The following is a 23,301-nucleotide window of genomic DNA, read 5'->3' as shown; positions in this document are numbered from 1 at the left end:
TATTAATTTCTTTCTGTCTGTGAATATTCTCTGATTTCATTCTATTGGACATTAATTAAAAATTCAGACATGCTTTGAACCAGGCCATAAGGTAGTGAGAGCATTATCTTCCTAGTGAGATCTAATGCTTTTGTCTATGTGGATTGAAGTTATACTGGCATTTTGTAGCTTTCTGCTTTATAAATTCTGCCGTTGTTGGTGTCTGCTACTTCTCTCTTCCCTTCCCAGGTTTTCCATTTGTAGCTGCTGTTGCTCTGGTGTCTGAGATATACATTGTTTACCTCCGATTTACCTTGTGAATTTAAGGAGAGCTTGTCTGCCAATCCCTTTGAGTATTTTTGCTTGTCTTCAATTTTAAGAGCAATTCATTCTACTTTAATATCAACATAATACTGCAGTATACAAATGAAATAATTCCTCTATTTACTTGCCTGTGTTTCATTTTATTACCCTGAAAGCAAATATACCATGGAAGGCAGGGACACGACAAAGAATTTGGCAGCCTGTTGCTGCAAAACAGGACATCTGCAAAATTAATGGATTGATCCAAATTCCCCATAAGTCAATGGTGGAATTCAGAAAAAATCAAGACAATTCCATGGTTCTAGTTCCATACTTCGAGCACAAGACTATGCTATTTTTAAATTCACATATATTTTCAGGTAGTTTATTCCATTAACAGAAGTGGCAGCTGTAGTCAACAACATTTTTGCATGTATGAATTTTACCTTCTGGTATTTTCCTTGATTTTGTTTTTGACTGGTACTATTGACGTACTATTTACTTGTTTTAAAGTTGGCTGTGTGGAAGCTGTAGTAGTCAAGTCAAGTTCTGCCAAAAAGAGGAAAGGGTACTACAATCAAAACAGGAAAATGTAACTGTCAGCTTGTATTATAAATGTGCTTGAGAAAAAGCAGTTTCTGATTACTATACACTAATTTCATTTTGATCTGTTGAAAATTGTGTGGCTTTTCACATCGCTAGAGATCTTTCAGCATTTTTTTTATTCGGAGAATTCATAATATTACAGGGGAACTGAGACACTGACTGTGTGCAAAGCACTGTAAAGGTGATAGGAGGAATAGACCTGAAACCACCAAACTCAGTCCTTTTGTCCTGAGGCCCTGGCATGGCCAGAATCATATGCTGCAGCTTCCCTTCAGCAACATTCATGTTTTCTAGTGAAAACAGGTACAGGAAGTTTATAGAAACTTCAGTGTTGTTAGTGTACAACATCTGAAAGATTTGGTTGATGTTGACAAATACATAAAAAAAAAATCCAGATTCTGAGGATGTACCCATTTTTCTATCAGCTTTGCTTTCTGTGTGATGTTCAAGGTAGTTAAATTAGTATGTCTTGCTTTACTGTTTTTAAAAAAAAAAAAAAAGATTATTTTTCTTTGTGCTGCTCTGGTTATTGAAGTTGTACAGTCTTTAGAGACTGTTTCCATCTTACTTCCCTGCATATATGGTACTTAAAAAGATGAGATATTGATTGTAGCTGGAGGTTATGGTCCTTAATAGAGCAGAATGAATCTATTTAACAGTTGTCATATCTCAATTATAACAGAAACTGTGTTGTAATTATAACAAGAGTAGTGTTATACTTTCTGGGAAGTTATCATTTTGACTGGATTTTTTTTAAGCTAGTTTTCTTCACATATGTTGACTTTACTGAAGAAATGAAAAAATCTATGCTTTATAAGTAAAAGCTATATGCTGTTTTTTCACTGACTTTATTCTAAAAGAGTTTGAATGAATGGAGTCAAGTAAAATAATATTTGAAGTATTTTTGAAAGGAAACAACTAATAAAGCTCACTTTAGATACAATTGTTCAAATTATTCATATGGTTTTTTGCTTACTGCTGAAATTAGCTTATAAATTACAGTTACATAAAAATCGTGTCCTTTTAAAATGATACCACCTACAGGGACCTGTGCTGATAGGTAAGTAATATAAGGAAATGTAATATCCTGTTTTTCTCCCAACAGAAACTTACGAAGAATTTGAAACAAGAGTCATTGAGGTAAGCATTACAGATCTATTCAAGGACTTTAAATACAGACTACTATTTTATATTAAGCTTCCAATTATTTAACCAGTCTTTGCTAAGTCAATCTTATAGCAAAAGGAATTAATCTGGTATTCGATTTCAACTACTTGACGTAATGCTCCAATGAAAAGAATACCAGATTATCTGTTGAGCAGGTAATATGTGATTCTAAGGTGGTTTGGGGTAACTCTGAAATGGCAAGTGTGACAGATAAAGCTTTAATAGTTGAGGAACAGAAATAATAAGGAACATAGTGAAGTATTAGCGTTATTTCTCAGAAAAAAATAGAAGTAGGAAGTTCTATCATTCTGCTTTTAAAATAACCAAATAATTAAAGGAGGAAGAGGCAACACAGGGCAGAGAATGAGTAAGACAAAGATCCCATTTTATGTGCCTCTCAATTAATAAAGATATTCACTTGTCCTAGACGTCTTAAACTATTATATTTGTATCTTCTCGGAAAAATATCCCGTCAAAATTTTGCATTCCTTATTTTATATCCACTTTGTTATTGTGCTTATTGACAGAGTAAGGATGATGGTTATGACTGGACTAATGTAAGTTTTGTTTCCAGTCTCACTTCTAAACAGCTTGTGTTACATCATCTCACTTTGAAAATAGCTATCAATCAAAAGTAGTAACTGACAAAAGATGTCTGTATTCCAATATTTTCCTTCTCTCTTCTTTTGGTAAATAAGATCGAATGTATGCTGTAAATCCCACTGTCTTTATTTGGAAGTAAAAGGCTGACTCCCACATGCTTATCTTGCAAACTTATTCCTGGTTTGGATTCACAGAATTCTCCGTACTCTTGAACTCTGTGACTGGCTGACTAGGGCGTCTTAATGGAAGCCTGGAATATTTTAAAGAACAGCATATGTCCTGATATGCATTCTGCATGTCCTGAGTATTTAATGAAATATAACGAAGCCAACTTCTGGGTCCTGCACTTGGATCACAACAGCCCCAGGCAACGCTACAGGATCAGAGAAGAGTGGCTGGAAAGCTGCCTGGCAGAAAAGGACCTGGGGGTGCTGATTGACAGCGGGCTAAACATGAGCCAGCAGTGTGCCCAGGTGGCCAAAAAGGCCAACAGCATCCTGGCTTGGATCAGGAATAGTGTGTCCAGCAGGACTAGGGAAGGGATTGTTCCCCTGGTTCAGTTTTGGGCCCCTCACTTCAAGAAAAACACTGAGGTGTTGGAGTGGCTTCAGAGAAGGGCAATGAAGCTGGTGAGGGATCTGGAGCACAAGTCTGATGAGGAACAGGTGAGGGAACTGGGGCTGTTTAGCTTGGAGAAAAGGAGGCTGACGGGAGACCTTATCGCTGTCTACAACTACCTGAGAGGAGATTGTAGCATGGAGGTTGTTGGTCTCTTCTCCCAGGCAGCAAGTGGTAGGACGACAGGAAATGCCCTGAAGTTGCACCAGGGAGGTTTATATTGTATATTAGGAAATATTTATTCACCAAAAGGGTTATCAAGCATTGGAACAGGCTGCCCAGGGAAGTGTTTGAGTCACCATCCCTGGAGATGCTTAAAAGACATGTAGATGAGGTTCTTAGGGACATGGTTTTGTGGTGGCCTTGCCAGTGTTAGGTTAACGGTTGGACTTGATGATCTTGAAGGTCCTTTCCAAACTAAATGATTTGATGAAATGAGTAAATTACCTTAGAATAGTTTTATTTTGGTAAATTAAGAAGCTACAGAGTTGTACAAAAAAAGTTAATCTCATACACTGGATGACGTCACTGTTTTCAAACATACAGTAACTTCCCAATATGTGACTGGTGCTATGCAATCCTTTGGTTGGTTGGTGTGAAGTGATATTAGCTGACTACTGAATCCGTGTCACTCAAGATATTTGCTGACTGACAGCAAAACTTTAAGCTAAAGGGTAAGGTCCTTAACACTACCGAAAAAAGTTCTTTAGCAACCCAAATTCTTAATGATTTCAACAGAAACACCACTCAGAATGTGGTCAGAGAAGATACTTATTTCAAATATGATAAAGGTAAAGTTTGCTTCAATAACAAAGTAATCCATTGGTAATAATTTTTTAGTGGTGAAATGTAAAGTGTTTGTAATACAGATATGTGGATATATATTACCTTTCAGTAGAAAAGCCATTACTGAAGAAGGCAACTTGCAACTCATTCCAAAGCTGACCATTAACAATTAGCCCTATGCACACCCACACTGTCACAAGATATTTTATGCTTCCCATTTATCTTATTAGGTTTTTTTTTTCATTTCCAATACATTAGTTGCTATGGAAACAATAGAGCTAACATAAGCGTTGTTGGGGGGAATCATGACTTCAGAAATAAATTGGTTTCTTGTGACTCATTTGCTCCCAGTCCAGAATCAGATGAAGCACAGCATCCAAAGAGGGAGCAGCCATGGAAGTTAGAACAATTATTTGCGCTCCATTCTTGCATGTTCCCTTCCCTTCTACTTGCAATGTAATTTTCGTGAACCTTGTGGTAGCAGTGGCCAAGTCATTTCCAACTCTGTCTACGGCAAGAAATTTGGGTTTTAGACAACTGAAGTCTCAAAATTATTTATTGCAATACCTAACATGTTAAAAGAATTTGATATTTGCTAAAATAGTTGATCTATTAGAAAGCAAAATCTTCTACAGTGTGGCAAATTGACCACTTCCAGCTTGGGGCATCAGAAAGTCCCCAGATAAGATACAATTTGATCAAGTCTTTCTTGTTCGTGAAGGAGAAGGGGCTAGGTGATTCAGTATTAGTTGGAACTTTTTTGTGGTGGGGTGAGGTCTTAGAGACATGTTCAGCTCCTTGTGCCCCGAAGCTCACTTCACCAGTCTGTGGAGCTCCACAAAGCAGGAAACTGTGCCTATGACTCCTCAGGTGGGCTGCAGGTTGGAGGAATTCATTCTTGCACAGCGTTCTGCAGAGGTGGTCGTGTGCCAGACCATATGTCTGATTGCATTTTGCTTGGAACATGGCCAAACATCTCCCTTTTTGAGACAGGAATAAGTGAACTAGTTCCTTGACAGTAAAATTAGAACTGCTGCCTAAAGAACTGTGAAACCTACTGTTGACTTGGTTTGGAGAGAAAGGAGAAGATTACCCTTTAAGTGGGTTTGTAGTCAAAGAGGGGAGAAGATAGCCACATCCTTGTCCAGAACAGGACCAAATGTCTAGAGCAGAGTCCCTTTATATGCCAGTTTTGTGGGGCGCATTACCACACAAGGCTGCATAGGTTTAGGAGTAGGACGTGAGATGAGCAAGAGACCTTAAAGCTAAATCAGTGTCTAGTTTCCATTACTGTCTCCTTTGAGGAAAAACAAAAAAAAACAAAAAAACAAAAAAAAAAAAAAAAAAAAAAAAAACACCAAAAAAAAACCAAAAAAAACAAAACAAAAAAAACCACAAAAAAAGATACTTTGAATTAGAGAAATAAATAATCTCCTTTAATAATACTGCTCTTACATGATGCCTTATTTAGAGACTGAGAATAAAAGGTGGAAACAGAAGTACTGAGTAACAGCTGTGAACCACATCTCTCATGTGAAAACAAGAAACAGTTTTCTGTCTTTTTGGTTTTAGCTCTCAACTCTATGACATTGTTTGTGTCACCTGGCTTTGAAATAATGGTCAACTTCTTTTTGCTTGAAATTGTTTTGCCGTTCCTTGATGAGTTACTTTCCATGAAGAAATGTTTAATTCAGAAATGGTTTTCACCAACATTTGAGAATTTTAGTGTTTTATTTTATTTGATAATAGGAGTCTATCCATTGTCTTAATTGAAATATATGTGGCCTGAGTAGGTAAGATTTTGCTCGAATTAAAATCAAATAGCTTTTACATGGCCTTGCATAACTAATAAATACTGTGTACAGGGTGCAAGAGTAAGAACAGAGTTAATATAACTGAGAGTACCACTCATGCACAAGCATAGCCTATTGGGAAGTGGGTTTCTTTAAGTCTGTTATGAGAAACATTTCCTTAACCAGAATAGCCTGATTCACAACATCTCCTTGTATGAAAATTAAAAGAATAATCAGGCAAGTCAGAAGATGAGTTGACTGACAGCTCTACCTCAGAAAAGCCTCTGAGAGTTCTCTACTGTCCTGATAAATGAAATGGATTTCTTTTTCCTTTATTATCTTCCTGCATTTTGCTGAGATGACCATCAGTTGGGAACCCATCCAGTGACTGGAATGATTTCTAGGTTAATCCTATCTATCAAAATCTTTGCTTGTTGCACTAGTTTTGAGTATCTTCTGAGACACAGAAAACACTGATGTCATAATGTCAGATTGGGTAATTAAAAGTCATGAGTTGGTTTATATGTTTCAATAAGTCCTCCTAAGGGGAAAGACATACGCTGTTCCACATTGCTGTGATAAGGATAAGAATCAATGGATTTAAATAACGAGCAAGGGAATTTTAGACATAAAGAATAAGTTGCAAATGGGAAGTTAAATTCTAGAATGGATTGTCTGGGAGTATATGGGATATCTGTCACTGGAGGTTTTTAAAAACAAGTTTGATAAATCTGTCAAGAGAGGGTGGGGAGGCAAAATCAGTAACCTTCTAACCCATTTTCCTATGATTCTTTAAGACTTTTCAGGTGCATTTCATTCAATCTGTAGACATCTTTGTGCACTCCACTTTATTTTGCTCTATAAGTAGCATAATTATTAAGATTAAGGCAGAATTACCTTCAAAGATATGCACTTAGCTCCCAAGGAGTGTTCATCTGACACTGTCATGAGGTAAAAGGACATGCTTGTTATCTCAGTAAATGTCATGAGAGGGAACAGGAATGCTTTCCTCCTTGGCAGCAGCTGGGAGTATTCTGTAATCTAGTCCATATGCATATAGATCTGCAGCCGTTGAACTGTTCTCTTTCTGTATCTGATGCATTTGAGAATAATGCTGTCCTGTTGGAACTTCCAAAGGGCTCTAGCAAATGTCCTGCCTGAGTTAAAAGTGTATTTTCTTCCTTCTCCTAATTTCTAGAGACCCCTCTCCCCCTAAATGTAGTGAATCCCTCCATCACTGGGCTCATGTTTTGTTTGCCCTGAAATGACAGTGTGCCAGCATTGTCTCAGTTGTCTCTGCTATTCAATAGTGCTCTTCTGTGGTAACAGTTGATATGTTGATCAAAATCACTTTGCAAAATTTGTTGAGCAAAATCACTTTGCACATTGCTCAGAGTGATGATGACATCCTTGCAAATGAAAAATAGTTTCTTTTTCAGATTTTTTTTGTCAGTCGTCTTTAATCTTTTTTTTTTTTCCGCAGGCCTTTATTTGCTTTGCTGCTTGATTCATATTTTCGCTGATTTAAGTCTTCATCTTTTTTTTTTTCATTTTTATTAATAATTTTATTTTTTATTAATAATTTTTTAGTGTTACAGCACTTAGATCTTAGAGTAAGATGAGTATTTGTAGGGTCCTCTCTGTTATCTTGACAAAGCTCTTCTATTCTTTGAATATGATCACTGTTTATTTTAAAACTAAATTGCTGTTTCAACTTTGACTTTTCAGTGTCTTTAACAGAATGTGTCAAGTGGTACTGATACACACAAGAACAAATGGAATTAAAGTTTATTGAGGGATATCTTTTCTGTTAATGAGTGTATTCAGGTTAAGTCTTAAGGTAACATTTATCAAAGGATCTGACCTTCACCGGCAGTTCATATTTAATGCTCTGTATGTCATGTATATCTAAACAGACATGACTGTAAACCTATCCAAATGAGTTTGGTATCAGGTTTTTTTCTGTTTTCTCAAGTATCTCTAATACATTCTTGTCAGATTTGTCATTGATGCCTAGAGACAATAGAAAATAAAATGAGTAGCAAACTTGCACTTAACGTCACATCTGGTTTGTTGCGATAATAAATGGATCGCATGCTTCTGTAACTTATTGCTAATGCTGGTGTGCATTTGTCTAGACTTCCCCAAAACAGCTTTTAAAGGACGGTATTGTTGGAATAAAAGCTAGTGATCATCTGATCATATGTAAGTGGATCATTTATGTACCAAATTCCCATTTAATAATGTTTTAGAGATTATGTTGAGAATGATAAATGCAACAAAAGCGAACATTTACATGAGCCCTAATGAGATGTCCTGAATTGCTCCGTACTGTTTTTATGCATTCTTATTTTTACATGTAAAATTAATCTATTCAGGTTTAAAACTACACGTGTGTGGTTTCATTTGAGATGCTGAAGAACCAGAAAAGCTGCCTCCATTTTTTTTTTGTTCCTCTTATATCAGGAGTAGCCATACACAAAGTAGATTGTTGTGGTGGGTTTTGGAAAACCCACACAAATTGTTAAAGCTCCTTCAAACAAATTAGTTTTAGGAGGAGACTTGGCACTTTGGATTTCAACTCTGATGTAGCAAAGACCATTTGGACTGCTTAGCCTTTAGCTGTTTGAAGGCAACTTGTAATACTTGAGTTGCATGGGCACCACTCATAAAACAAGTGATTTTTCTTAATGAGCCCTGCAGTTGGCAGTGCTTTCAGTTAATTGAAAGGACACATTACGGAAAAGTGGCTGTTGTTTTGTTTGGATACTACAGTGGGTTTTTACTAAAGTTGGCCGTTCTGTGCTGGCATAAGTATTTACAGTTAAATTCATTAGATTAAACAACGAAATAAGTTGCTATGCAGTGGTTCCATGTGCTATAAGAATCTGTTTAACTGCTTTATTATATCGGAATAATAAAAAAACTTTTAGAAGTAGGCTGTGGCTCTACTGTTGCATGAGATTGCCACAGATGTGAACTGAGAAAGAGTAATGTTTTTTGCAGAAAAATAGCAGCAGCAGGAAAAACCTCTATATTCAAAGCCAGCAGTGGGCCCAAGATAATTGAGTCCTATAATTTTCTGATAACGAGTACGAGTTTTGAAATAAACAGATCTTTTTTAGCATTCTTATTTTAAATAGATGGCATACCTGTTGCTATTTCTGTATGTGTTTTCCGTTTTGTTTATCTTCACAGCAGTACAGAAGATTAAAATAATGTTTGCTGGGAAATATACTTTGTAGCAAGAACCTGAAAGCCATTTTTAAAGGACTGTCTTATGAACAAAGATGTAGAAGCCCCTTTCCGTTTTGATTAGGCTACTAAAAAGGCTGTGCTCCTTTGCTGAAAGAGAGGAATTGCTTATTAAAGTGTTTTCTTATAATGTAGGAACAGAAAAGCTAACTTATTTTTTCCCTGCTTGTAGAATAGAGTACAGACAAGGTCAGATTTTCATATTAACTAGAGCTAAAGCAGTCACAGAGAAAAAACTGCCTTGAGTGAGTGTTATGGGAACAGCAGCAGGGACTGCATATTGGTTTTGTTTCTGGCTTTCCTATAGAGCAGTGGTGTCAAACTAATTTTCACCGGGGGTCAAATTAGCCTCGTGGTTGCCTTCAAAGGGCTGAATGTAATTTTATGACTGTGTAAATGTAGGAGTAGTTATATTTACACAAGTCCTAAAAGTACATTCAGCCCTTTGAAGGCAACCATGAGGCTGATGTGGCCCCTGGTGAAAATGAGATTGACACCCCTTCTGTGTTACTTAGAGTAGGTGACATGGGCTACATCCTTTGAAAAGGAAAAAAACAGATGTAGTGTAGCTTTAAGCGTGCAACATTGTGGGGTTATTCTAAAGGATCTGTGCTCAGATGTGAGGTGTAATATGAAGGCACATTTAGGCACGCATTTTGTCAGTAGCACATTTGAGCTGTTGTTCTTCCTAGTGAGTTATAAAAGAGAGAGTTGTGCACATGTGACATGATTTAGTGAATAATTTCTCTGCAGATTGGGCTTGTTACAACTGGATGAAAACTGCACTTCAGGTCTATCCCAGAGCTGTGATGAGTTAGTTTATGTGGAAAACACTTCAAGTATCTGGTCAAAAACTTTCATCTATTTTGTTGAGTGAGGGGTAAAGGAGTCCAGATTATTTTCTGTACTGCAGTTTTGTCCTTGGCGAATGGATGCACTGTAAACAGAATGGCTGGTTCTAATCTTCTTGCTTCTCAGAGGTTATAGCTACTGAATCAAGTTCTTCAAGAGAGAAGTCCTTTATTTATTCTACTGATGGCCAAGATGGAGACAGTTCTGATTGTTAGGTTATGTGATAAAAGGTCTGTCTGCTCACATGCAAAGGAGTGCAGAGGCAATAGCAGGTAGAGTAACCTGAGTAACACCCTGCTGGCACTGCTTCCAGTACCATTGCAGGAGAGCCATCACTGCATCAGTGGCTCATCTGCACAGACCAGAGCGGGGCACAGGCGGGCAGAGGAACCAAAATTACAGATTTGGAGAAAAGGGCACTCTGTTTGCCTCTTCCTGTGGCTGTACTGGGATAGCCTTAGCACCACATTCCAGGAGTGACCTCTGTCAAGATGAGGTTCTCCAGAGGACCGCACAGTCTGAGGGGGAGTTACTACCAAGGGGTAGGGGACACATTGTGGAATGCAGGGAAGAGCACTTCGGTATTATACAAGACTTATGGGATGTCTAGAGCAGGAGCCAAAGGGAGGGCAAGGGAGGAATCTAGGTCACTTGAAGAGGAACAAGTATGGGAAAATGGAGCAATAAGGGCATAGAAAGGGTTGCTCACATGTAAGCAGGGTTGGTCAGTATGCTTATCTTACCATGACCTGTGTCTGATCAGTATAGTCTGTCCTGACTTCCTATTAAACTCAATTTCTAGCTATTCTCCTGGGCTAGGGACTCTTGTTTACTGTGTGCATATGCATGTATGAGGAGGTCTAAATGCCAGCAACTGGAGTGTATCTATTTCCTACTAATGCACTTTCATCTTGATCAGCCAGAGAGAGGAAGGCTGTTAGTGCTGTTTGTGTGAGTACTGCTCATTTCTGTTTGTGTTGATCTGCAGGGCTTGCTGTATATATATGCATATATGTGTTGTATAGGTGTGTTTATGTCTTTGCCCTCTGTGCTTGCATTCCCAGCTTTCTTTAAGGGTACATGAATAGAGAGAGCATCTCCTCCTTTAAGGATCCATGGTTAAGGATTTTTTCATTGTAAAAAGGGGATAATAAGAGAGAAGCCATAAAAGAGAATATACAGTATCACAAACCTGACTGACAAACTATAGGGCAGGTAGTAATGAGAACCAAACCTGGTCAGCCACACTGGTTGCTAAGGGTATGTAAGTACTGTTTAACCTTGGGCAGTGGCTAAATTAGTAAACAGCTGCTTGTGTGCTCTCATCTTTCCTTCCCTGGGGGGAATGAACAGAAAAGGAGGAAAGACTCGTGGATTGAAATAGAAACAGATTTAATAGAACAATAATAAGAGCGATACAGAGCAATAGTTAGCCACCATAATGCACACTCCCAGCAATGAGGGTGGACACTGCAAGCACAGCGAGTCCAGTAAAATGCAGAGATGAAGCTATGCCCAGAGCAGGAGCCCTCACAGACAGGGCAGCTTGCCACTTACATAAGGAGCGTGGCATTCATGGTATGGAATACTTCTGTTGTCCAGCTTGATTGGCTCTCCTGGATCCACTTCTCCCTACATTATACACCTGCTTACTTGCAAAACATGGGAAACTGAGGAGCATCCTCGGTTTCCCTGGCAATAAGTATCAAAATCAGTTTTCCCAGCATTTTCTTCATGCCAGAAGCTAAAGAAATGGCAGTTGTGGAGAAGATAATCAACTCTACACCAGCTAAGCATGAACATTACCTAGGTAGCAACCATAAATAATAGGCATTATCAACACTACTCTTACACTGAATTAAAAAATGCCACAGGTACCTAGCTGAAAACTGACCACCCTGACTGAAACCAGTGCATAGGTGGACTGTGACAGCATTTATTTCATTAAGATTATTTGACAGAGGTCCAGTGGGATACTATGGAAAATGGGGAAACTGTAAGCAAAATATATGGAGACATAAACATGACAGACAGATGTAATGGTGGCAAAGAAACAAACCTTGTCAGTCACACACATTGGTGGGCTATCAAAAAAGCTGCCGGTAAACTGGTATTTTGCAACTCATAAGGATGCAAATCTGAGGGTCCACGATATTGGAGGGGTGTCACTGGAACTGTGCAAACTGCTGAAGGAATGTGCAGTAGAGGGGTCGAGAAGGAACAAAGGAAATATAGACAGAAAGGAGGAGTATAAAAGGGGCTGGCTGCATTTAAGATGGAACCAGTCCATAGACTTGCCTGAGTGAGCTCTGCGCTTGATCACCACAGTCTATCTTCTTATTAAATCCTTTCATAATTATCTCACTGTCTTATCTCACTCTGTCAGACACATGCATGAGATCTGCAGGCACTGAGTGCAAGGACTTTGGGAGGCTGGCATTGAGTGGACACTGGGCCAGCAACTGGCATCAGACCAGAGATTTGGGTACCCCCAGGCCTCTGGTGTCAGGTGCTGCAACAAGTGAGTGTCCTAGCCTCAGTATTTGGAGGGGCCACAGCTCTCTGGATTTAGGGAGAGTCCTACAGAATTTGAGCCTGGAATGCCAGCTGCATGAGGGGACCAGTGGGTGTGAAATTGGTGCAACTGCAATCAAACTGGGGGGTTTGGGCAGCCCAGAGTGGGTGGGATCTCAGTGCAAGCTACAGGAGCAGCTGAGTGTCTTTGCCACCAGTGTGTCCTGAAAATCATCTACTGAGAGGGACTAGGGTGAGTGAAGCAAATCAGGGGCTCAGTGCTGGTGGCTGGGGCAGGACCACAGGTTTTAGCCTGGTGCCAGCTGCTGTGGAGGCAGTGGGGAGGTGTGGGTCTGTGTCTTCCCCAAACTTGATGCTTGTTTGGGGGTGGTGGTGTAATTTACTAGCAAACTTCAAGCTGGACTAGCCACTGAGTAGGAAGCCTGGGATCCAGATGTTGGGTCACGCAAGCAGAGTTGCTTACAAAGTTACTTTTATTCAGGGGGGCCTGTGAATGTGGAGTACCTTTGAGACAAATGTGTGAATGCTGCATGTTTGCTACTAAGGACCAAGTTGGACCAGCTGGCAAGTAGAAGATCCATGAAGTGGGGAAGAGGGCCTGGCCAGTGGTATTAGATGGACAGAGGCACCATGGTGGTAGGTGGGCGATCTGCAAATGTGTGTGTGCTCGCGAATCTAGAGGATGTGTGCATGGGCCTGCATTAGTGAATTACAGTCTCTAGCAGTTGAAGGGGAGGAAAGGGATATGGCTGTTTATACTTAGTTTTTATGGAAGTCCTGGATGTTGGTGTTGTTTAAGGTAGTGCCTTGTCAGTGACAGTTTATAACTGGACATGGCAGTGTCTTGCACATTTGTCTCTGGGATACTTGCTCAGCTTTGCTACTTTTTGAACCTGCAGCCACATCCCTCAGCCTGGCTGGGCTAGACTCCAGTGGCCAAGCGGGACAAAGTCCTGGGCGTGGAGCTGTGGGAGGTGTCCATTCCTGACATCCCTTAATGACCTGGGAGCATGGAGCTATGACAGCCTTACCTCTGTTGGGCTGCTGAATTTGGCCCTGCATAACACATTAAATGTCAGTACGGACTGATAAATTCACTAGCTAGCTGTTCTTGAGAAGATCACATCTTAGTAATTGTAGCAGAAGACAGACTGATTTGCCTTCTGAAGCACTGCCCTTGCCACTGCCCACCATTTGCACACGTTTATGGAAACCGTGTGATACCCTTGTCACTTGTCAACAAGATGAGTTCAGCCCTCCAGCTAACCTGTGGAATTTCTGATTTTTTTTTAGGTACAGTAGGTTTTAGTTACAGCTGGGAGACGTTCTGTCACTGTGGTACAAATCTGCTCTGCCTTTGGTGCTTTTCACAGAGAAGGCTGATACAGTCATGATCTTGCTAACATGGGCTTGATTTTTGTTTCCAGGTTTATTACTCAATTCTTTTGGGTAACTGGCTTCCCAAACCTTTTGTCTATGTCCCTGAGCCTCTCTAGGCTCACTTGCATGGAAGTGCTTTGCTTTCAGCGGTGCACCCTGCTCTGATTTTGCTTTTGTCACCGTGTACCTTAGAAAAGTATTGGGTCCAGAGGACCTTATGCCATGAGGAGACCAGCCTGTGCAGACACTCTTCTCTGCATAACAACAGCGAAAGAATAACACCATCAAGAGTGTGGCGGCAGAGGTGGCAGGTTCCTAAAAATCACTACTACAATATGACTTCTAGAAAGGAGGACTTTCCACGGGCAATCAGTTTGGCCTGTCATTCATTCTGCTTTTACAAGAACAAAACCTTGAGGGAAGTGTTGGGTTTTTACCTTTTTCTTACAGAGTGCAACAGCTGAGAAGTACTTGAAATCAAAATAACCTCTAGCAGCCTGTCTCTAAGTGTACCCTATTTCCCTATTCTCAACTCTGCCTTTGAAACTGTTCCTTGCTGTTTCTCCTCTTAATGAATGTTTGAGGTGGTTTCATTTTGTATTTGAGAGATGCTTTTCTTCCCTCAGCTCTCAAAAGAAAGCTAAATTTGCATTATCACCACTGGATAATGGATGCAGAGAGACAGTCAACTTGAGGTACACCGTGATTAAGGTTGAGCATGCATCTGTTTTCAAATTTTAAAAGTGGCAATCTGGTAAATAGGGGTGTGTCTTAGTTTCAGTTGCTTTTCAAAGGTTACACTGTTTTAGAAGTGGAACATTGTTCATTGCGTATTAATTAATTCCAGTCAGTTTAATGCTAGGCTTTCATCTGCATTCTTTACTTGCAAGAAAGAAGGGAAGCATCACTGAGCACATGCCAGAAAAGCTCTGCTTTCTTTGCTGTCAGGAAGCATGAGGCTATGACAGGGAGAATCTGAGGACACTGTTGTTGCAGCAGTCATGGCTGCCTGCACACATTATTAAGCTTGAAAGGCCTTTGCCACATTTTGGGAGAGATGCAATAGCACTGATTGTGATGGGTGACTGAACACATTTTCCTTCAGAGCTGCTCAGAAACAGCTGACAAGGGCAGTTTTAGGAAGCCTTCTGGAGAAGCTCATTGCCAGTTCTTCATTGCCACCTTCTGGAGAGGAGAATAATAATTTTTGAGTACATTCTACAGACTACAAACATCATGCCCTTTATTTTTAACAATATGCATGCCAACTGCCTTTTTTTTTTTTTTTTTTTTGTACAAGTACTTATTCAGATGAGCAGTGGAAGAAAAAACTTAAATGCAAAGCAAAAATAACATGTGCCTGATGCTCCTGGAGAGATTACTTCACTCTCTTTTCCTTCATCATTATTCTGAATTTCTGTAAATAGCCTATTTCTAGAGGCGCTTTCATCTTAGGGGGCTTGGGGTTTTAGCTTGTTCTTGTGAGCAATAGAACTGCAGAAAGAAAAATTGCTTGGAATAAGTAATTAGCAAAGCTGATATTTCTTAAAGTGTTCCCTGGAATATATGTGCAGCTTGAATTTAACAGCATCTTTATTTTAATGAATGCAAGGTGGAATTTTTCAGAAGCACTCATTCCTAATCTGTACCTTGTGATGTCAGTGAAATTTCTTGGTTTGGAACTTAGTGTGTGTATGTGTGAATTTCAGTAAGAATGTTTAAGCCATGACCAAGTGGTTTATGATAATCTGCTTTCAGATATATAATGCTACAACCAGACTAGCTTCCTAAAGAAAAGGGTGGAACGCTGCTTAATTCACGTATTGACAATACATGTTTAACTTATCTGTTATTATAATTTATGGAAATCATATTGAAGCTTCAAGAAAGTAGACCCTGATGCACTTGAGAGGAGAGATAAGAACCATGAAGTAAATTGTATATTTTGACTGGCAGTTCTGAGACATGGATATTAACACAGTCAAGCAGTATCCAGTATGTTATTTTATATGTATATGTATTTTTTATATTTACCATACATTATATTTTTATATAGCTTACACAATAGCATATGAACTATACATTAAAATGTATGTCTATATTTAAGTAAACATATATTTTAATATATGAACAAAACCAAGGAAGCAAGAACGGGAGAGTAGAACAGGAGGTAGATGGATAAAGAATGTCAGATGATATATCTAAGGTAGGATACTGTAAAGCAGTGACTTGCCTGTAGTCACATAGGGAAGTCTGTAGCAGAGGCAGAAGCAAGTTTAGGTTTCCAGAATGCTAACCATAAGGCTAGCTGTCTCCCCAGTTGTTGTTGTGTCTCCCCACTCTAAATTAAATAGCTTTCTTGCATCTGTGCTTGAATTTCTTGCAGAGTTTCTGTAAACATGGTTAGTTTCAGGAATGAAATACCATTTTTTTCCTCCCCTCTCTCAAGTGAAATCTTCTTTTTAGCAGCTGTCATCTCAGTAATGAGACTTCCTTCTGCAGTCTGCAGGTAGTTTTAACCCATGTGAAGCAACAACATGCCTTGAGCAATTCCTGAGAGTGCTTCTAAAATATGTTAAAACATGAGGCGCAGTGAGATATTAATAGCACTTTCAATTTTTTTCCATTGTTTTAGTCACAGTTAATATCACACATGAAGCTAGCAGCATTAGAGCATTATCTTTTGTGCAGCTAAACACAACGGAGGGGATATTTTAATGAAACTCTACTGAGGTAACTTCTATGTCTGAGTATAGGTTTTTGGCAGCCTACATATTGGTACTCACTAGATGGTACGTGTTGATAAAGACAGAATATATTGTAATATACTGTGAGATTTCATAACAGACCTCTAATTCCCTTTTGGTAAACTGACTCTCTTTAAAACAAAAGTACAGTTGGATTGTGCCATAACAAGGTGTTTTCTGTTTTTTTTCTTCAGGTAAAAAATGTGTTTTGTATGAAGGCAAAGGAAGGCAGAAAAAAATCAGTACGTGCCTTAGTGGCTATTGGAAATGGTAAAGGGGCTGCAGGTATGTGTATTTAGTGTATGTAAAAGATGCCAAATTAATCATTGTTTGTAATAGTACTTTGGAAGTTATGATGACTTAAAGGGATACTTTGAAAAAAATAAAATAAATTTTACCCTTTTTTCCACTGGACAATGTTGAAATACCTGTAAGAATTTTGAGTTTCATATATAAAGCTTTATAATCAAATTATGTATGTGTTCTTTTGCACACTTTGTTATGTATAAAAAATAAATTGGGAAAAGTAGTAATATATGATTAGGCTTGGAGCATATATTATCCAGTGGTAAAAACAGTTTTTATTTAACTCTAGAGTGATGGAACTAACCACTGGTAGATCCTACCAGAGGGATCATCTATGCTTTCCTGTACATACTGTTTCTTTTTACTGTAGGTACTGTTTATGTTTAAAAAAAAAAAAAAAAAGCCTGAAAGTACTCAGCCATGCATATCTGCATTCGTTTCACCTAGACTTAGACACCTAGCTGCAAAGTGTAGTTGTTTAGTCTTAAGTCAAATAAAAGAATCGGACACCTGCAAAAGGTGCCTGGAATTACAGGTGGGCTGAAGCATCCCATTCATCCTGCTCTACTGGTGGTGGAAGAAAACCCAGCTGAGTGTGGCCTTCACCAAAGTGCCTGTGCTTGGCTAAAATGAATCTGGGTCTCCATGGTTAGTAGAGTACATAGAGTCATAAGAAAGTAGGATTCAGTGGACATGGGTTTGTCTTTCTGGTTTTGAAAATCACTTTCATGTTGTTGAGGTTCGTGGGGTTTTATTTTCATTTGCTCTAGCAGTGGTGACCATGTTGCAGCGAAGGGCAGTATGACTCATGATGCATTATCCTGTTTTATTTTCTACCTAATGTTAGTATTTCTAGGTAGAATTAGCGTAAATCTAGCCGTTTGGTTTTTGGGGGTCTTTTTGTTTATTCATTTTTTTGTCTTCCTAAGTCTCAGGTTAGTCCATTGGAGGTATTACTGGTTTTTGTTTAAAAACGGCTTGTTTACTGGTAGTCTCAACTAGCATCTTGATTCAGAAATTTTTAATGAACCTATATTTCCTTCTAATTTGACTTCTTTAGGAAGCTTTCTTACTTTATTGAAGTTAATCATTAAAAAATCCACTTTACAGGCTTCCTACAAATACTATATTTGCACTTTTATTGAAAAATAGAAGTACTCGGGGCAATTTGAGTCTGGCCTCATAGCAACTTCAGTGATCTGCAGCTTTTGACCCACTTGTAGGCTTTCTCCATTATGACTTTTTATAATGGCCTCTTCAGCAAGCAATTTGCAGTCTAACCATAGAAATTCTGTCTACAGCATAAAGTAAATTGGATAAATAAAAAGAGAGGTAAAATGATGAAGGACCTTCTAATATGAGCTGTGAAGAGAGACAGCAAAGACTGGAGAAAGAATACTGGTCAGAGATATTCAGTTTAGTTGTGATTTCCTTGTAACAGAACTCCAAGCACAGTTCTGCATGCAGGGTGCTGGTGACCAAAATATCTTTAGAAGCGATCAAAACCATCTCAGTGCAGCATTTAACTTTGATTAACTAGCCCTGGATCCTAGCTGATACCATGGTACTACTTCATATGTTAGTAAGATCATTCACATCAAAGACATAGATGACTGATATCTGGCATATTGTGCAATGTTATTCTCCTTAGAAGTTTGGAAGCTGCTGCAGTAAGTAATGACAATTCTTTCTTAAAGTAAGGAGATTAGCAATCTTGTCGAGAAGAGCCTTTTGAGTTGGTCAGAATTGATCTTTACAAAATGAGGAGAAAATAATTCACTCTACTGCAGCTTTTTATGGAGTTGTATGGAAAGTAAAAAATGGCAAGAAAAATTCTTAGTTGAATCAGTTTTTGCTGATGATGGTGAACTCAATATAGAGAAGGCTGAAGTAGTTCCTGTGTTATGGTTGCAATTTTCTAAACCAGTGTGTGCAATTTATAAAAAAATAAAATACGTTTTTAAAAAAATTTATCAACCAAAAGAAAACAAACAAGGCACACAAGCACATATTAGTACTTCAGTGTAATGGTATAGCCAGGTGTTTATATATTGGATATTACTGGATATAAAATACTTCACAATATTACATACTGGGAAAGCAAAGGCAGGCATTCCATGATGTATTCGTCACTGCCAAAAAAAACAGCGAAACACTATCACTGTCTTTTTAAAAAATCTGTTAAGGCTAGCAGATATTCCCAGAAAAGTGGATTTTCTTTTAAGGATTTTCCATTTCACTTTGTCAGTTACAAAAATTACTGGATATCCTTCATTTGATGGTACATGCTTTGCTCCTGGTAGCTAGCTTTTGGGATGGGTCAGATTCCAAGACAGAACTATAAAAGATAATGCTAATGCCACTTAATTGTAAAGGCATGAATAAAGAAACTATTCAGGCACTCTGTACAGCAATTACTTTCTTGCAGGTTTCCAGTTCTGTTATTAATGAAATAGTGTTTATCTTTCATTCTGTTTTCAAATACCAGGAATTAAAGACTGTTCTTGTTGTTGCAGGATAAGTTTTATCTAAGAAGCACCCTTGAATGTGCTAACTTTTTCTCGATAAGGAGACAGTTTTTGTGCATTCTCCTGTGGATACAAACCAATGTATATTAAAATTCCCTATAGATCTCAAAAGGACTGTGCAGAATTAAAAGAACAATCAGCTGAAAAAAAAAAGTGAATAGCTGTGAAGTAAATAATCTAAATAATATAATCCAAATAATAGAAGATTCCTACCTCTATCAAGAGGTAGGAATATGGCACATATTGTATTGGTGACAGAGTACAGGAAAGTGCATTTGCATTGCTATATGATTTAGTAAAGAAAATCCTGTTTTCAATATATATGTAGAACATCCATCTTTTGGATGTAAATAGTCTCCTGTAATGTCTGCATGAAATTAGTGAACCAGTGTTGGCCAGTGGGTCCAATCCCGTTTATTTCTGGATTAGGCTTTTGGATACAGGTAACCCACAATCCCAGCTGACACAACAGAAGCATCAAAGGACCAAAGAGCTACATCTGCTGATCTGAAGTTAAATGATTTTAATTCCAATCTACCTTGACATTGTTGGACTACAGAGTTTGTAAAAACAGTTGTCACATCCTCATATGCATTTCATACAGTCGGTTGTTGCCCTGGTCTGAGCTGACTGCAAATACTTCAAGACTGCCATGAAATCTCTTCATCACTACCATAGTTCACCTGGTAAATCGGAAGATATCTGAGGGTTCAGAGAGAATTAGGTAGCACTTAGTAAACTGTTAGTCTGTTTTTCCTCTGTTCTACAGGCATGTATTTTTTGCAGATGCCCTACTCTGTTAAACCTGGTTTTCGTAGTCTCTATTTCAGTAAGAGAAAGCCAGTCTCTTTCTTCACTTCTACGGTCTTGGAACTGCTGTTTGTACAGATGTAGCTGATATATCTGCATCACCTTCCATTTTGTCTTCCTTCCCTTCTTTCTTTTTAAGCGGAAGTGTGGGCTAGTTTTGACTGAAGCAGTCGCCACTATTCAATTGTTTTGAACAAGTTTGGACAAATACACAGAATACATAACTTAAGCCTTACTTGTTTTCATTTGACAACAAGCAATTGCCATCCAAATGTTAGGTATACAGAACTTCTAAACTATTACTTTGTCTGGTTTATTTGGTTATCTTTGGACCATTTTCTGAGTATGATCTCTGCAATGGAATGGAAATAACAGGTACTAAACGTGGTTGTGAAGTTCTGTGTTTTTTCCCCTCTGCTTTCTGAAGGTCTTGTCTCCTGTATTTCTCAGTAATAAAAAGACTTTTCTGTTTTTCAGGTTTTGCAATGGGAAAAGCAGGTGACAGGATGAATGCTTTACGGAAAGTAGGTTGATTGTATTATTTGTTGCTTTATGGCAAGCACAAATATTTCATACCTAAACATTTTTTTTAGTAATACATATGTTTTGTAGTCTATGCAAAGAAGTCCATGTACATGATCTGTCCATCTTGATACAAATAATCATAGAATCAGAGAATCATTTACGTTGGAAAAGACCTTTAAGATCATTGAGTCCAAAGGTAAACCTAACACTGCCAAGTCCACCTCTAAACTGTGTCCCTAACTGCCACATCTGCACATCTTTTAAACACCTCCAGGGATTGTGACTCTACCACTTCCCTAGGCAGCCTGTTCCAATGCCTGACAAACCTTCCTGTGAAGAATTTTTTCCTAAAATTCAATCTAAACCTTCCCTGGCACAACTTGAGGCCATTTCCTCTTGTCCTGTCACTTGCAAAGAGTCCAACACCCTCCATGCTACAATCTCCTTTGAGGTAGTTGTGGAGAGCAATAAGGTCTCCCCTCAGCTTCCTCTTCTCGAGGCTAATCAGCCCCATATCACTCAGCTGCTCCTCATATGACATGCATAATGCGATTGCCTTGCAATAAGATTCTGTTAATGCAGTCTTTATTCTCTTTCTGGTCCCTTTTCTATGTCATATACCTATCCCCCTTTGCTCACATGCTTCCAATACCTACATAGCATACAATCTGCTTATACAGTTAGTGTGTAGAAATTTTTTTCTTACACATGCATAATGACATATTAAGGCTACTTTTGACTTCAAGTTGCTATTTGTCTGTATTAATCTAGTTTTTGTTGTAATGCTCAACTAAGCTATCAAAGTAGCAATGCTAAATTACACAAAGTTTGATAAAGTTGCTACTATATTGAGAAATCTTTTAAAATATTAAATCTATTAGGAGAAAGTAGTTCTTTAAAGAGAGCATTTTAATTCCCATTAAGTAAATGGTTTAGATGTGGCAACCTGTTTCCCTAAGCTTTATTTATTGGGCTTTTTCTGTCTAGTTAACAAAAAAAAAAAAAGTGCATTTCAAACACTTCACAGAAAAATTCAAGAAAAAATGCTTTTTGCTTTTATTCCCTAGGCGAAGAATAGAGCAGTACGCTGCTTACATTTTATAGAGCTGTATCAGAACCACACAAGTAAGTATTATGATTATTTTAGACTCTTTCTTTAACTTTCAATAAGTACTGAATATGTGAACAAGAACAAGTTGCAACTAGTTACAAAGCATAAAAGATGTTAACTAAAACCTTTCTGATTTGATGCATTGTTTTATTATTATTTGTGCATTATTTTGCTTCTCCAGTATGCTGCGTGAAATCTTAGCCCCAACCTGTTTTAGCTAGATAGTGGTAATGTCAGAGTACATAGTCTGTCAATCCCTGTGTAAAATAAATCACCATTATCTGGAATTAATATGTGGTTTACTCTTCACTTTCACTCAGGTTTATATCAATAGTTGAAGAAAAGTACATGAAGAAAAGAATACATACTATGAGACGTTAAAATACTGAGAGATTAATTTTCCTTCTAGTCTCCTGTGTTTGCCGTGAAAGATGGGGACAGACTTTTTAGCAGGGCCTGTTGCAATAGGACAAGGAGTAATGGTTTTAAACTAAAACATGGGGGATTCAGTCTAGATATAAGGAAGAAATGTTTTACACCGAGGGTGGTGAAACACTGACACAGGTTTCCCAGAGAGGTGGTAAATGCCACATCCCTGGAGACATTCAAGGCCTGGCTGGACGGGGCTCTGAGAAACCTGATCTGGTTGAAGATGTCCCTGCTCATTGCAGGGGGGGTTGGACTAGATGATCTTTGAAGGTCCCTTCCAACCCAAACTATTCTATGGTTCTATGTTTTAAATTTGAATACTTAAATGCATGGTATTTCAGGGGTTTTTAAATGAGGACGGGTAGTGGTAAGATTAGATCTCTGCTGGCTCAGTTTGAGTTAAGGAAGTGAGGTTCTGTCTTCTCTCTAAACTGAACTCCTCTATGTTTTTCCCCTTTGTGTGTCAGATATGATTCCCTGTTGACTTAATCCATGTATGCTGACAAAGCCCAGCAGCCAGGGAGAACGTGGGCTGGAGAAGTCGGTCTGATGTTTTATTGTCACTTTTTGTTAGTTAAATTGAATACTGTACAAGTCCTCTCTGGTGTCAGACGTGGTACCAGTATGCCAAATATTCAGTTATCTTTCAGAAAAAAATTGAAAAATAGTGTCTTATAATAAGAGTATAGTAACATTTAACCAAGTCATGTAAATTAATATTCAGTATAATAAAACTTTAGCTTACAAATACAAAACTGCAGTTATCCTCATGAGTGTATTCCTTGAGCACTATTATTTCACACTAACAGATTAGGGATTTCATTAAAAACTGGCAGTGTTTCCACCATGCTTTCCATTCTACTTAACATAGAGATCTTCTCTGAGCCATTTTGAGTGCAGTGCTTGAATCCACTATTCAGAGACTGAGCCACTGAATCAAATGTATGTAACAGCCACACATGAAAGGA

The 23,301-nt window shown here is 38.4% G+C and overlaps 1 protein-coding gene across 1 annotated transcript in view; it reads left to right on the top strand.

Annotated features, from left to right (window-relative positions):
- MRPS5 (mitochondrial ribosomal protein S5) overlaps positions 1-23,301 on the top strand; it is a 62,450-nt gene that overhangs the window by 24,342 nt on the left and 14,807 nt on the right. The window contains exons 5-8 of the mRNA XM_065833210.2: positions 1,994-2,028; positions 16,819-16,909; positions 20,746-20,792; positions 21,861-21,918. Coding sequence (XP_065689282.1) covers positions 1,994-2,028; positions 16,819-16,909; positions 20,746-20,792; positions 21,861-21,918 — 231 coding nt within the window. The remainder of the gene's footprint in view (positions 1-1,993; positions 2,029-16,818; positions 16,910-20,745; positions 20,793-21,860; positions 21,919-23,301) is intronic.

This window comes from Patagioenas fasciata, chromosome 3 (assembly GCF_037038585.1).
Source record: "Patagioenas fasciata isolate bPatFas1 chromosome 3, bPatFas1.hap1, whole genome shotgun sequence".
In the NCBI taxonomy this organism is placed as follows: Eukaryota; Metazoa; Chordata; class Aves; order Columbiformes; family Columbidae; genus Patagioenas; species Patagioenas fasciata.
The sequence above is the reverse complement of the archived record's forward strand: the minus strand, read 5'-3'. Positions and strand labels throughout refer to the sequence as shown.